This window comes from Stomoxys calcitrans, chromosome 3, assembly GCF_963082655.1.
Source record: "Stomoxys calcitrans chromosome 3, idStoCalc2.1, whole genome shotgun sequence".
NCBI lineage: Eukaryota > Metazoa > Arthropoda > Insecta > Diptera > Muscidae > Stomoxys > Stomoxys calcitrans.
Window position 1 is genome coordinate 195,919,962 of NC_081554.1, and position 16,756 is coordinate 195,936,717.

The 16,756-nt window shown below is 36.9% G+C and overlaps 1 protein-coding gene across 2 annotated transcripts in view; it reads left to right on the forward strand.

Moving 5' to 3' along the window:
- Nucleotides 1–16,756, forward strand: part of LOC106083296 (inactive dipeptidyl peptidase 10) — a 161,484-nt gene that overhangs the window by 91,113 nt on the left and 53,615 nt on the right. Inside the window, exon 2 of one of the 2 annotated variants that reach the window (XM_013246262.2) lies at nucleotides 9,275–10,780. The exons of the other annotated variant lie outside the window; for it this stretch is intronic. Within the exon in view, the coding sequence (XP_013101716.2) occupies nucleotides 10,751–10,780 (30 nt within the window). The 5' untranslated portion in view covers nucleotides 9,275–10,750. The remainder of the gene's footprint in view (nucleotides 1–9,274; nucleotides 10,781–16,756) is intronic. 2 annotated transcript variants of the gene reach the window in all.

Genomic DNA, 16,756 nt, shown 5'->3' on the forward strand with positions numbered 1-16,756 from the left:
CAAAACAATCCGTGCTATATTTTGCGCAGATCAGTATAAAATTGTAGTTACTACGGGCGATACATATATACGGAAGCTATATCTAAATCTGAACCGCTATTGATGAAATCTTGCAGATATGTTAGAATCAAAAACAAAACTGTCCGTGTAAAATTTTGTGCAGATCGGTTGAAAATTGTAGTTAGTATGGCCATTTAAGAGCAAATCGGGCGATACATATATATGGGAGCTTTATCTAAATCTGAACCTATTTTGATAAAATTTCGCATATATTGTTAAGATCAGTAATCAAACATTTCGTGCCAAATTTTGTACATATCCGGTGAAAATTGTAGCTACTACGGCCATTTAAGTGCAAATCGGGCGATACATATATGTGGGAGCTATATCCAAATCTGAACCGATTTTGATGAAATCTTGCAAATATGTTAAGATCAGTAACAAAATAATCCATGCCATCCATCGGTTGAAAATTGTAGTTAGTACGGCCATTTAAGTGTAAATCGGGCGATACATATATATGGGAGCTATATCTAAATCTTAACCGATTTTTACCAAAAAAAATCTCGTTTGTCCTTGGTGATATATACAAAATTTCGAGATGATTAGACAACAAATACGACCTGCACTTTGATTGCAAGAATACATGGACTCACAGACGGACATGGCTAAATCGAATCCGAAAGTGATTCTGAGTCGATCGGTATACTTATCAATGGGTCTAGCTCTTCTCCTTCTTAGCGTTGCAAACAAATGCACAAACTTATAATACCCTGTACCACAGTGGTGGTGTAGGGTATAAAAAGGTCGTTGGAAGTGGAGTACGAATCTAATATTAATTTAGAAATCTGGAGGGTCGCCCGACTAAGACAACAAAAAGGTCGGTCGACCGGGACAATTTAGGACTTAAATGAAAGCATAGTATAAATATTAGGGAACAAGTATTTGGCATCCTCCAGATATCCCCCAAACGCTCATGCCGAATGACCAAGACAATGCAAGCCTACCGGAACAAAATGGGTATCAAGTTAATGGTGATTTAGATTGTCTAAGAAAATATAGGATTTTTCTACATGTCGTACTGATATTGAAATTTTGTGTTCATTTGGCTAAAAATATTTAATCCCACCACCAGGTGCGGTTTTCTTTTGTAATGTTGCTTACGGAGAGTGCAAAAATGTTACATTTCCTACACCGTAGCAAGACTACGGAGTAGATTGCACCAATTTAAAGCAACTGTTAACATGTCATAGGTATCTAAACCAAAATAGCGGCGTACACTGAATATTAAGCATATTTGCGAACGCCAAGAGAAAACATTCAAAAAAATCTTTCTAAGACAAGGTTAGGTTCAAAAGAGGATGCGGATGCCCGATGCCATTTAAAAAAGTAACCTCGAAAAAGAAAATAAAAATTAGGAATTCCGCCACGCCCCTAAGTTGGTTCATGCCGACTAAATGCCGGTATTTGTTAGACGCGAAATCCGGATAATGACAAAAGAAATCTTCCCAGTATGCCCTACACAAGCCATCACTTGCCGCACCGATTTTACATATGTGACCTCGTAGTCATATGTGTCCCGTTATGATACCGAAAGCCATACTGACCTCATTCTTACTTCCTTTCAGTAATATCCTCGTCTTCTCATGATCTAGATCCCCCCATAGGATTTTCTCCGTCCTCCCAACCGTTTCGCTGCTCCACAGGGTTGCATGCGCATTCGTCGCCCACGCCCTTTACTCGAACTGCGTCGACCCGAAAGACTTCGGGTTAACCAAGTTTATTGACGGCAGTCCTCTGGCATTCACCGCCAAATCGTCTGCCCTTTCATTCCCCTTTACTCCGTTATGGCCAGGCACCCCAACGATGCGGGTTGTGCAATCTTCAAAGAAGGCGTTAATCTTCTTCTTACCCTGCGAGACTGTTCGTGACCTTATCGCCCTGGTTGTTATTGCCCTTATGGCAATTTTACTGTCCGAAAAGATGTTCACACTCGACGTCTTCGCGTTAGCACCACACTACCTCACGCATTCTAAAGATTATATATCCGGGAATTTTTTCTGAAAGCAAAATTTTTAAGAATTTTTTATACCCACCACCATTGGATGGTGGTGTACTAATCTAGTCATTCCGTTTGTAACACCTCGAAATATTGATATAAGACCCCATAAAGTATATATATTCTTTATTGTCTCAACATTGTGAGCCGATCTAGCCATATCCGGCCGCCCATCCGTCCGTCTGTCGAAATCACGATCGCGGTCGAACGCGTATAGCTAGCCGCTTGAAATTTTGCACAGTTTCTTAATATTGATGTAGGTCGCTGGGGATTGCAAATGGTCCATATCGGTTCAGATTTAGATATAGCTCCCATATAAACCGATTTGCCTATTTGACTTCTTAAACCCCTGGAAGTCGCAGTTTTTGTCGGATTTGGCTGAAATTTTGCACATAGGGTTCTGATGCAGTATCAATTAACTGTACTAAGACCGGTCTAAATCTGAGATAGCTCCCATATAAACCGATCTCCCAATTTGACTTCTTGAGCCCCTGGAAGCCGCAATTTCTATCCGATTTGGCTGAAAATGAGCATGTAGTGTTTTCTTATGACTTTTAACAAGTGTGTTAAGTACGGTTCAAATCAGTTAGAAACCTGATATAGCTTCAACATAAACCGATCTCCCGATTTGACTTATTGAGCCCCCGGAAGCCTCAATTTCCATCCGATTTGGCTGAAATTTTGCACATTGTGTTCTGGTACGACTTAAAACAACTGTGCTAAGTACGGTCTAAATCGGTCAAGAACCTATAATAGCTCCTATATAACCCGATCTCCCCATTTGACTTTTTGAGCCCCCGGGAACCTCAGTTTTCATCCACTTTGTCTGAAATTTTGCACAAAGTGTTCTGTAATGACTTCCAATAACAGTGTTAAGTTAAATGTTAAATCGGTCAAGAACCTGATATAGCTCCCATATAAACCGATCTTCCGATTTGACTTCTTGAGCCCTTAGAAGCCTCAGTTTTCATCCAATTTGGCTGAATCGGCCAAGAACCTGATATAGCTCTAAAGTAAACCAGTCCCTCGATCATTCTTGTTCAGTTCCTAGAAGCTTTAATTTTTGCTGGTTTGACAGAAGTTTGGTATGTAGAATAAAATTATGACCTGCAACTAAATTTATATTGTATACATTTTTCGCCGAATCCATGGTGGTGGGTTCTTAAGATTCGGCCCGGCCAAACTTAGCATGTTTTTACTTGCTTTTAAATCAATAAGGCTTGGCCATCGATTTTCTTGTCTAGTTTTGATAAAATTAAATTTTTTTTTTTAATTTTTAAGGAAATTGTTTTTGAAAAATACCAAAAAAAAAAATTCTTATGATTTTTTAAGGCATTATATTTCTACCGCAAATAAAATATTTTTGTAATATTTAATGACCATTTGGAGAAAAAAGTGGAATTTATTCACTTTGTGATACCATAGAAGTGACAGACCAAGGCTTCTAACGCACGACCCCTGCACTGGTAATCCAATCACGCTACCAACTCGGCTACAGGGGCACCCACATAAATGATTAATTGTAGTCAAAATTTGTAGGCTTTTCACCATAGACGTAATTTTTTGTAAATATAAAAAATCATAAAATGCAACAACACACTAAAACAGTTTCCAGAAATCTTATTACTAAGAATTTTCAGAATTTTTTTTGTTTGAATAGTTGAGCTATATAAAATTCCTGACTTTTGACAAGCCAATTTTAACCCAAAACATGGCCTTCTATGAGGAGAAAACATTTTTTTGTCTTGTTTCATTCTTTCATTTTAAATCAATCAAAACTCCAATGGGATACCTCATTTGTAACGCGAGCCAAAATTTTTTCTACGAAAGGTCCTTTTTGGGTATTTTGTAATAAATGTATTAATGTAAATTTTACTAAGAATTTTTGTTTTGAAATAAATGAAATAGAATAATCAAGAAATTTGCTCTAAAAACAATATTTTTAAGAAGATTTAGTGCCAGCGTTGGCGTTTCGTTAAATTTCCCCCAATTTTCCTTTCAAAATTTCCTTTATACCCCCTCAAAAAAATGTTTGGTTTAATAACCTTGACCCGAACTTAATACACCAGCATTCACAATAGGATATTTATTATAAAACATGCACCCACACACAGAGACACCCATAACAATTTTCATTATTTATGTGGTTACGCTTTCATAATTTTCATTCGTTGCCACTTGATATACGTGACGGATAAATGTTTTGTATAGCTCTACGTCCTGCTCTCCTGTCAGTCTGTCATATCCCATTTTCAAATAAAACCACCCAGAATTTCTATAAAACCGAAATGAATCCAAAAACGACGAAAAAAAGGTTTGAGAAATGGTAGTTTCATGGAATGGCAATTAATCACTGGGGCGTGTAGACACTACACTAACCCATCAGCCATGAGTTGGGTAAATGCGACTGGAATAACAATGAAGTTGAAATGTGGGGTGAAACCCTCAAAAGTAGCTGCAGAAAAAGCGAAAAGCAGAAATTAATAATAACAGAACTCTCAAAGTAATAGAAAACATAATTAGGAATGTATACGAAAAGTAGTGATGAAAGTAAATTAAAAACAAATAAAAATGATTGGACTAGGGATTAAGTCGAAAAGAAATGGAGAGCCAAAAAGCCAAGGATCCTAAAAGTATGCTTTAGTTATTACACAGCTCTACCAAGCAAAAAAGTAATGAAAAAACCAAAGTGGATTAAGTCAAAATGAGATGTTTTTAAAAAAAGTTGTTTAACTACTTAGCTTAGGGGAAGATTCAAGAGATTAATATTGACATATCCTAAAAGTATGCTTTAATAATTGCCATCCATATAAGAATTGAAACTATGCTACAATTTTATTTCCCCTCGTTTATAGCAATTCAGCTTCAATGTTCCTCTTTATTATTATGAAATATGTAGCTCTCATTCACAAATATTTTATGTTTATCGAAGCAGTTTTTTTTTGCTCGTCCCCACCAATGACTTTTATCATCCGGTTTCCTCTTTCCGCTGCATGAAGGATGTCTTTATGCGTTTCACATTTTTCCGCAACATATAAAGAAGAAAACCCTAGATTTCATATGGTATTATTTTTACAGGAAACAAGAAAGGGAGGGAAGATGTGTATTCATTGTTGTATACATGCTCGTTTTTTCTTTTCTTTTGGCACATTGTTGCGATTTATTTAAACACTTAAAAATTTATTTATACTGATATGCTGTATAAAAAAAAATTAAAACGAATATCTCTGTCACACAATAAACCAGAGCCTGTTTGTTGGGCCCTTCAAAGCCTCAACGCCACAGAGCAGATTAATGGTTATGGCAAGAAGAAGATTATTTTTCACATATCTTTTTTGACTCTCTTTTTTAAAGTTTACGTATGACATTAACATGAAAAAGTATGATAACAACTATATGGCCATACAGGCTCTTCTTCTTCATCCCTCTCCCTGACTACTACTAAACCCACCTGTGCGTACATTCAATAACGAACCGAAATTGTATTGAACAAAGGCTATGACATTTTACACAATACTGTCAAAAGCATGAGTCTCTGGCACAGACCATCCATACAAAGAAGTCGAGTGAACTCTGCTTGAATGCTGATGGGTTACAATTCATAAAAAGAGCACACAATTCAATGGCCAATGGGATTTTTACTCTTTGAATTACAGTACAGTTTTGGAAGTATTCTTGGGTTTGAAAAAAAAGAGTTGAGTTTTGGTTGAAGTTGTTATTACTAAATTGAAGTGCAAGATATATTGAAATCGTTTTAAGTAAAAACGAATAAATTTTGGTAGTGCCTAACCACTGTGGATACATTTATTATCCTATTTTATAGTAATTATCTACACTATATCTATATGTAACTCCATGTTTGGGGAAACTTAGCTCAAATTTGATTTAGATGCTGAGATATTCTTACACAATTCACAGGTTTAAAGACCTTCATATAAAGACCCGTGCTATATGGTGCATGGAAACGCTGGATTCAAGGTTTCAAAGGGTGACGTAGAATAAGACGGATGAAGATCTATTCAGAAATGGATCGTGGATGAATGCAGACTATGCTTCTGGTAGAATTATTATACCCGCCACAGCATGATGGTGGGTAAAACAATATGTTCCGTTTGTGACATATCGAAATATCCATTTCGGACTCTGCCAAGTTTATATAATCTTTATAATCGTAAAATTCTAATTTCGCCTAGTTCGTCTGTCTGTCAATGGTAATCAAGGCACAGTCTTCGAAAATTAAGATATTGAGCAAAAACTTCGCACAATTAATTTTTTTGCCAATGGCATGTATGTTCGAAGATGGGCTATAACGGACAATATGTTGATATAGCTCCCATATAAACCGATCTCGATTTGGCTGAAATTTGGCACAGTGAATTATCTTGGGGCTTTTGATTAAATACGCTCTAGATCGGTCAGCATCTTATCTCGGTGTATATGATATTGATTGATCATATACACCAATCACCCAATTTATTGTCTAAGGTCTATAGAAGCCTCATTTATTAGCCGATATCGCTGAAATTTGGCACAGTGAGTCGTCTTAGAAGTCTTGCCTTTGGAATCGAAAATCGTCTAGATCGAACAATGTCTTGATATAGCCCCCCTATAGACAGATCTCGCGTTTTATTATCCCAGCCCCATAGGAGCCCCATTTTTACCCGATTTTGCAGATATTTGTCACAGTGAGTTGTCTTAAGACTCTCGACATTAGTGTTGAATATGATCTAGATCGGAAAATATCTTGATATAGCCCCCACATAGAATTGAATATGCTCTAGATCGGACAATGTCTTGATATAGCCCCCATATACACCGATCACCCAATTTATGGTCTAAGGTCTATAGAAGCCCTAGTGAAGCCCACAGTGAAACAGTCAGGTGCATTACACACTTAACGTCCATGCTGGGTTTTGTCCTAGATTGGGCCATATTTAGATATAGCTGCTACAGGCTCATAAATGGTGCATTTTCAACGGATAGTGGGTATCCAAAGTTCAACCCGGCGGAACTAAATGCCTTCTAACTTCCCTACTTCTACTGGTGATATGTCCACTGGTGATAGGGACCGGTCCCATTTCTCGACCCCTTTCACGGAAAAAACTTATCACTTTTATAAAAGCTATTCGATCGAGGTGATATAGTCCCCATATAGACCGATCCGCCGATTTAGATTCTTAGGCTCATAAAAGCCACATTTATAATCCGATTTTGCTGAAAATTGGGACAGTGAGTTGTGTTACACCAGTCGACATACTTCTTCAATTTGGCTCAGATCGGTTCAGGTTTGGATATAGCTGCCATATAGACTGATCTCTCGATTTAAGGTTTTGATCCCATAAAAGGAGCATTTATTGTCCGATATCGCCGAAATTTGGGACAGTGAGTTGTGCTAGGCCCCTCGACAGCCCTCCTCAATTTGGCCCAGATCGGTTCAGATTTGGATATACCTGCCATATAGACCGATCTCTCTATATAAAGTCTTGCCCCATAAATTACACAATTATAATCCTATTTCGCTGAAATGATACAGTGACTTATGTTAGTCTTTTCGACATCCGTGTCGTATATGGTTTAGATCGGTCTATGTTCGGATATGGCTACAAAATAGACCAATATTATGTTCTACAAAATTGAAGAATGACTTGTACCTGTTAGACCACTCAATATCCGTGAGGAATTTGCTCCAAATGGGACCACATTTCGATAAAGCTGCTATGGGGGCATAAATTATGTATTTAACACCGGATTATGACAAATCTGGTTTACATATATACCCGAAGTGGTGGGTATCCAAAGTTCGGCCCGTCCGAACTCAATTCCTTTTTGATGGTTTTATTTGAATTTTTTTTTTAATTTTTTTAAATTTAATATTTTTAATTTTTGTCTATTTTTAAAATGTATAGCAAATTTAAATTTTTACAAAAATTAGAAAGTTTTTTTTTAAAAAATTTTTAAAAATTGAATTTCCAAAAAAGGAAATGCTTAGAATTGTAGATATTTTTTTTTTGGAAATTCAATTTTGAAAAATAAAATTTTCTACTTTTTGTAAAAATTAAAATTTGCTACAAATTTCTAAAATCGACAGTAATACAAAAATTTTAAGTTTTAATAAATTTTTTAAGAAAACTAAATATTTGAAAAATCGAAATATCAGCTGATAAATTTTGTAATTTTCGTTAAAATTAAAAAATATGTATTTCCAAGATTTATTGCAAACTTAACTTGAGTCAATATTGTTGTTACACTTTGCAGAATTTTGGCGCTAATGAATATTATGATATGACACATAATTTTTTCGCTCTTTAATAATTTGTATATCTTTGTCTACCGTTGTTGTATTGTATGTAAATTGTTTATTTCAATGTATATAATAATTGAGTGTGATTAAATTGCATGCCTGTTATACAATTTAAACAGAAAGGATGTAAATAATAATCACAATGTAAATATTTTACCCTAAACATCTTGACCTTACCCACTAGACACGCTAGAAAAACCCAAATATCTCTGTGTATATGTATATGTATAGGATTGACCCCCTAAACCGAAAAAACAACAACAACAGTAACTACAAACAAAAATAACTCAAATTGCTAACAGTCACTAAAACACCAACACAACTACACCACCAATTGTAATAACCACCAAAATACATCAGGCGCAAAACATACCAAACAAAAAGCACACACCAACACACTTACAATCAGGCCTCAAAAAACCAAAAACCGAAACAAAATGAAACAGAACAAAAACCATCAACAATAACCAAAAAAAAAGAAAAACTAATTACACACACGCAAAGACTAAACAAATGTTCACACCATGCTGGGAAATCCTCACCAACAACAATAACACAAAGAGTAAAACACTAACACTAAAAGGCCAAGTGAAAATGGCCCTAAAAAACACCACTCCGTATGCCGTTCCATAAGGGCCACTAACAAAAATCCATACAAAATCCTGCCTTAACACTAGACCACCAAAATTGTTAACAATCAGAAAAACAAACACCAACAAAGCTACTTAATACACTCTCTCCTTCAAATAAAAAACACACACACACATGTACAAAAGAAATTGGCTCCCATTGTGCCTAAGGGCCAGGGCGATTAAAAGATGTTTGCCTCCCATCTCTAAGGCCTCTCTGGCCGATTCCTTGAACAACTCTGAGTATTAATTTATCTTTTTCCCCATTCATTTTCTTTGCTTTAGCTGTGAACGCCAACCATAATGACCATAAAAGGATCATAAAACACAAACAAAACAAAGGCAGCCTCAACCAAATGAATGCATCATTAGAAGCGACACGCCGCTCTGCTGTTAAGACCCAACTCAATGAAAAAACAGAAAATGCCGCTGAATTCCATGAAACAGACATAAAACAAACATTGAGGCGCAAAAATTAAAGGAACGCAAAAAAATCCAACAATCACAACACAAAACATAAAAAAATCATTCTAGGGTAATAACCAACAACAAGCAAGAAAGGCATTAAGTTTATATTGAACAAAAAAAAAAAATCAAACTAAACAGACATTAGAGACTGATGTTGGAAGAGTAAAAAAACAGCGCTAATTGCAATTGCATGAAACTGCAAAGGAAACAACAAAAACTTTCCATTACAAAAGAGAAACAAGTCAAGGTTGCCGAAAACACACAAAAACTATCCTTAAACAAGCCACTCAACATCAACATCAGTGGTGTGAGCATATACAGCGCTTTATATGCAATTCATGTTTTGGGGGGAGCATCTCTTACTCTCCTCTGCAGAGAATCGCTCTCATCCTCAGCCATAGAGATTAAATGCTAATGCTGTGATGAATGTATGCGTTGAATTGCTCATCGTATGATTACTTTGACAATCCAATGTCAAGCGGCCAATGAAGAGAAGAAGGAGAAGAGTAACAAACACTTATAACGATGATGATGATGCTGATGCTGACAACACCCACGATTATCCAAGCACCAACAAAAACAATAACAAGTGAAATAATCCCCAAAAACTTAACAACAACAACGGCATAACTACTGCCAACAACATCTGTGACCAACAATAACCAACAAAACGTCACGAATCTGTGCGTGTGTGTGCTTGCAAAGAGAAATGTAGACAACTGTTAAAGAATTTCAAGTTTTTAGGGCAAATTTACAAAGTTCATCAAAGTGGAAAATTTAAAGAACTTAAAACGAATACACAGTACGCGACTGACTGACGGTGAAGATACTTAACACTGAAAGTAAAAAAAGGTTGCAAGGACAAGGTCTCGCACAACAAGCAAGACAACAACAACAACAGCAGCAGCAGCAATTGCAAAGACGAAGGCGAAGGCAATAAGAGAACCAAGCCCTTGTTTCTGGTGTTGTTTAATGTGGAATAGAAACGGAAATTAAAATAAAACACGCCAGCGATACCTAAAAGCCCCACCCTGCCCTAGTCGCTGGGGCAAAACACTACAACAACAACAACAGAAAACAGACTTCAACACTACAACCAGCATATGCAAATTCTGTCTAAGACCACCACAACAAGCACTACGACTACGTAATTGCAAGCCAAGCATTTTGCATTAAGCATTTGCTGGTGTTTTTTGCTTTTTGTTGCGTTTGCAAATTAAAATCTCACCTTAAGAGTGCCGGCATACCCCATACGGCCATACCCCGCCATATTTTAGAAAACACACAGACGACATGCCCGAACAGGATAATTACGATGATGAGGTAAATTTTTTCTCTCTATTGAAGTACCTTTTGCATAAATGTCAAAGAATAATTAAGCGCCGGTAGTATATGTAAATTTTATGAAAATTACCATGCTAATGTGCGATGCTAAAGAGAAATAGTCAAACATTTGTAAAACAAAAGAGAATCCGATTTTTTTTTTGTTTGTGGTGCTTTATTGTCCGCAACACGCATTTAACTTATAATTAACATAAAACGAGCAGTGAGAGAATGTTGAAAAGTTATTCAATCTTTAAAGACATTTAATAACATATCATAATATCTAAGCAAATTAGCAAAACCAATAAAGGCGAAGGGAAACAAGTAAAAGCGTCCTATATTCGGCCGGGCCGAATCTTATATACCTTACAACATGGATCGCATTTGTCGAATTCTTCTCCCGGTATCTCTTTTTAGGCTAACAAAGGATATAAGAAAAGAATTGATATACTATTGGAGCTATATCAAGTTCTAGTCAGATTCGGACCATAACTGATTTGAATGCTGGAGACCATAGTAAAAGTCATTGTGTAAAATTGCAGCCAAATCGAATAAGAATTGCGCAATTTAGGGGCTTAACAAACAAAATGGGGAAATCGGTCTATAGGGGAGCTGTATCAGACCATAAACCGATTCAGACCATATTTGACACGTTTAGTAAAGGTCATGGGAGAAGCCGTCGCACAAAATTTCGGCCAAATCAGATAAGAATTGCGCCCTCTAGTAGCTCAAGAAGTCAAGATTCAAGATCAGTTTATATGGCAGCTATATCAGGTTAATTTTTATACCCACCATCATCAGATGGAGGCATATTTATGTAGTCATTCCATTTATAACACCTTGAAATATTGATCTGCGACCCCATAAGGTATATATACTCTGGATCGTCGCGACATTCTTAGTCGATCTAGCCATGACCGTCTGTCCGTCCATCTGTTGAAATCACGATAGCGGTCGAATTCGTAAAGTTAACCGCTTGAAATTTTGCCCAGATACTTCCTATTGAAGTAGGTCATTGGGGATTGCAAATGAGCCATATCGGTTCAGATTTCGTTATAGCCCCTATATAAACCGATCACTGGATTTGACCTCTTGAGCCCCTAGAAGCCTCAAATTTTGCATATAGTATTCTATTACGGATTTCAAGAAATATGCTAAGTACGATCCAAATCGGTCTATAACCTGATATAGCTCTCATATGAATCGATCTCCCGATTTGACTTCTTGATCCCTTACAAGCCGCAAATTGTTGTCCGATTTGGCTGAAATTGAGCATGCGATGTTCTCTTACTACTTCCAACAACTTTGCCAAATACATTCCAAATCATTCTATTTATAACCTGATATAGCTCCCATATAAACCGGTCATCCTTGTTCCGTTCGCAGAAGTTTTATTTTTTGCTGGTTTGATAGAAATTTGATATGTAGAATAAATTATGTCCTTCAACTAAATTTATTTTGTATAAATTTTTAACAGAATCCATGGTGGTGGGTTCCCAAGATTCGGTCCGGCCGTACGATTTTACTTGTTTTCTTAAATTTTGTTTCTCGTATAAGAGTATGCAAAGAAAAATTCCATGCCATCTTCTTTAGTAAGACTTCATAGTTTCGAAGAACGCTAAATGGTGTCATTATTTGAGTACATAAAAGGCAATTTCTTTTCAAATGGTTTTCATTAAACCAACATTATTAGAAATTACCCACTCGGTGTTCTGAATTACCGCCCAAGATATAATCACAGCAATAATGTAATAAAAACTAAAAAGGCAATTAAAAAAGAATTATCAAAATATATGGTCAGTGTCGTTGAGTAGAATATGACCTTCAGTCATTTTTCATATATCCAAAGAGTATAGAACAATTTTGTAAGGAGTACAAGGAGTTTATAAACGCAAGTGAATGTCTTTGCCTTGGGAATAACATGTCTGCTATGCAATAATTAAAAATTATAATTGTTCTGAAATATAAACGTACTCTCCAAAGTTTACAAACTATGGCTGTGTATAAATTAACAACTTTGCTTTATATCTCAACATTATCATCAATATTTCATTTAGTGTTGCAACATTTTTTTGCGGTGTAGCTTTTAATAGTTAATTTGCGTGGCCATTCTAAGTCACATTAGTCAACAGCCATTTAAATAAAGGACACCTATTATTCTTCACAAAATTCCACAATCTTCTTAAATTTTATTTCCCCACTTCTAAGCTATGGCATTCACTCATTTTAAGTGAGCCATAATAAGTCGCTAGAAAGTAGTTTAATTTGCTTGCTTCCCACCAAAGCCCCATTTAACTCTACACTTCTCTGTCTTACTCTCTATCTCTCTCTCTCTTTTCTACTCTGTCATTTACCATCACCACCACTACACTGCATAAATTCGAAATGCTTCGTTAGCCACATCAAAGACAACATTCTTTTCTAATGACCATTTGCAAGGGCAATACCAAACCCATGAATCGTTTCCCACTGCCTCTTCCCCCAAACACACACGAAGTAGTTACTTTCCCCTTACGGCAGACAATGCCACCAACATTTGGGCTTGTCACCACTACAATTCAACGACCCAACTTTCTCTACGAATGGGGTAGCTGAGAATGCTCTTGGCTGCCTTTTTGATTTCATTTGAGGTTATTAATAATACTTGTCTCCCTTGGTAAGATGGAGAGGGTGGAGCAGTACAGAGGTAGAGGTAGCCTGTGAAAGCTCATTTCACTTCTCCCATAAGTTTGCCTCATTTTCTGTGTTATTACCGACAACGTCACACGTAATTGGTGGCCACTTAAAGCGCCAGAACTTGAACAACTAAGGATATCGTTTTTCCAGACTGAATCGCTTAAATGTGCGCCATGGCAATTGCAATAAAATTGTGACGCAGCACCGACATAATCTGCAGCACTTGTATGCCGAATGGCTACATTTACATTTGGACCACAAATTCATGGAAAATTTTGTAATTGGTTTCTGCAACTGCATTAAGGTCTTAAAAATCTTTTGCAGCACGCACACAAAAAAAGGAAAACTGAGCGGCCTTAAGTATGCAAAATGTTAATGTTATTAGTATGCCTCTAATGGGATAATAAACTAAAATTGAAAATGTTTAAGTCTTCTTTTCAAAAGCCATCATGCGACTCAGACCAGTGCAAAAGAAAATGAAATCAAAAGGATTTTATTTTGTTTCATTCTTTGGTTTTTTTAATCTCATTAAGGACTCTGGATGTCAATGTTGGATTTTCATAGCACACACACACACACAATGGGATTGAAAAAGTTGAAAAAGTTTTTTTTTTTGCATTTTTAAAGCATATGAAAGTAGGTTATTTTGGGTAGTACTGCCATATAAAGGTATATTCTCATCCAAGAGAAAAAAAATTATTTTCTTGGAATATTCTTTAGTAAGTATTTTTAAACACCAGAATATAGGCCAAATATGACATAAAAACAGGGACGAAAAATTAAAATTCGTACAGACAAAGTAGAACAAAAAGACTGACATACGATAGACAAACACACAGGCTGACAGACATACAACCAGGGCTGCGGAGTCCGAGTCGAGAAAACAATCTCGACCCCGGCCAAAGTCTTTAACTCTCTAAAATCTTTTTATAGAGGACACGCTTCGCCCTAAATGTGGATTCGAATTAGTGCCACTGTAGCCTATGAGACTGAACTCTTGCTCTCTTTGAATCCTGGCGAGGACATAGGACAAAATTTTAGGCGGTGATTATCCCCTCTTTATGCTGGCGACATTTGCGTGTTACCATGCCATGCATGATCATGTACAAAATCCTCCCCAAAGATGTGTCGCACTGCGGCACTCCGTTCGAACTCGGCCATAAAAAAGGTCCTTTATCATTGAGTTTGATTTATCGTTGATGTGTAAGAAGTTTGACCCTGCTTGGTTCATGGGCAAATTTTCAGTCTACTGCTAAATGCATTTCTATTGAGTCCTATACTACCGTCACAGACACTTGGCCCTTAAAGTAAATCTAAGATTCATGTTCCACTTTCAAATACATTTGATTTGAGCCCAATAATGGCATGATCGGTAAATAAGTTCTGTTTGAGGGTGGGGTGGACCCCAGGGTCTTTGTCCCAAAAATTAGTATCAATATCCCGAAAATCGATCCATTCCCACCCTAAAAAGCTTTTACATCATAGGGAGGTATTTTGGGGTGGGGCGGCTCCTCAAACACATGGCTCTGCAACTGGATACCAAATTCGTTGCAGAGACTTTTGTTTGAGCTTTATATTGTCGTGATTGGTTTGTATATCCATTAGTCGGGTTTTGTGCGACCCCCGATACAACTGACCCTTACAATAGTCACCAATAACAAAACGGTGACAGTGAGAGGCAAACAAATGTTGAACGAATCACATTACCAGTGTCCGAGATCTGGTGTTTTTGAAAATTGCTTTTTAGAGGAGGCATGGCACCTTAGACATTTCGACTCAAATATGGATATCAAATTCGTGCTCCACTCGCAAATCCCTTAAATGTGAGCCCCATATTGTCATGGTCGGTAAATATGAACCGTTTGGGGCTGGGGCGGGCACCGGCACTTTGCCCTGAAAATAGATATCAAATTCGTTCTTTACTCCCAAATACCGTTGATTTGAGCCCCATATTGTCATATTCAGAAATGAAGTTCATTTAAGATGTGCTTTATGGCGTGTCCCAAATCCCAATCTCTCAAATATCTTTCATTTGAGTCCAATATTGTCATAATGGGTCAACTAACCTATTTGACATATTTTAGGGCGGAAAAGCACCATCTAGACTTGAACACAAATTTTAATATCATATTCATAATCTACTCCCATATACCTTTAATTTGAGTCCCATATAGCCATGGTCGGCTAATATGCCCATTTGGGCGTATTTGGAAGGGGGTCGACGCTCTATTACTTGGGCCTAATTTTTTATGCCAAATTTGTAATCTACTGCCTAATACTTTTCATTTCAGTCCTATATTGATAGGATGTGTAAAGGAGTTTTGGGGTTGGGGCGGCGGCTGGGTACTCGGACCCAAAATTTAATACGATATTCGTTTTCTAATTATTATACTCATTCTTCCAGCAGACGGTTTATACATAAACCACGCTGTGACATTCTTTATTAATATAGTATTATTATACTGCAGATTGAAATAATTTTTGTAACGTTATATGAAATAAAGAACATTGAATTGAAAAATTGAATTGAATCGTTTTCTAATCTCTAATACCTATTGTGCCTATCAGTCCACTTTTGCTTTTGTCCACTCATGCCCTACACATGATATCACTTGCTGCACCGATTTTGCATAAGTAAGTCCTATATGTCTCGTTATGATACCGAAAGCTTTACTGACCTCCTTTGTACTTCCTTCGCTTTTCAAGTTCCGGATCACCCGATAGGATTTTCGTCATCTTACCGACCCTATCTTCGTTCGTAGCCCACATCCTTAACATGGAATGCGTCCACCCCAAATCTTCTGGTAAACCAAGTTTATTGATGGCAGTCTTCTGGCTATAGGTGTGAATAACGATTCGCTTGAATCGGTGCACACAACTTCGAAATCTAGGGTTTTTTGAAAGTTGCAGAATGGGGTTTATGGGGGCGGAAGCAGAATGAATGACATTTTAGTACTCCCACTTTTGTATGGCAAATTAGATTGCGCCTGTTCGTACTCAATTCATTTGTGCTTGATTTTTTTTTCTATTTTCCCTTCATTTCAACCACTGTAGTACTGCATTCCTTAATGCTATTTTAAAATTGAACAACAAGCTTGTGGCAAGTCACTTTCCCCCATGTACATAAGCGTAGATATGACAACATTTGACAAAAAGGTTCGTTGCTAAAGGTTGCCCCAGTAACTTTCAAGCAACACAATGCAATGCGAAATAACATCTCGAAACGAAGCAAACACAAAAAAACATTCCTTCATAGGCAAAAACAACAACAACTCGTGTGCAGTCAGCATTGTTGGTGCC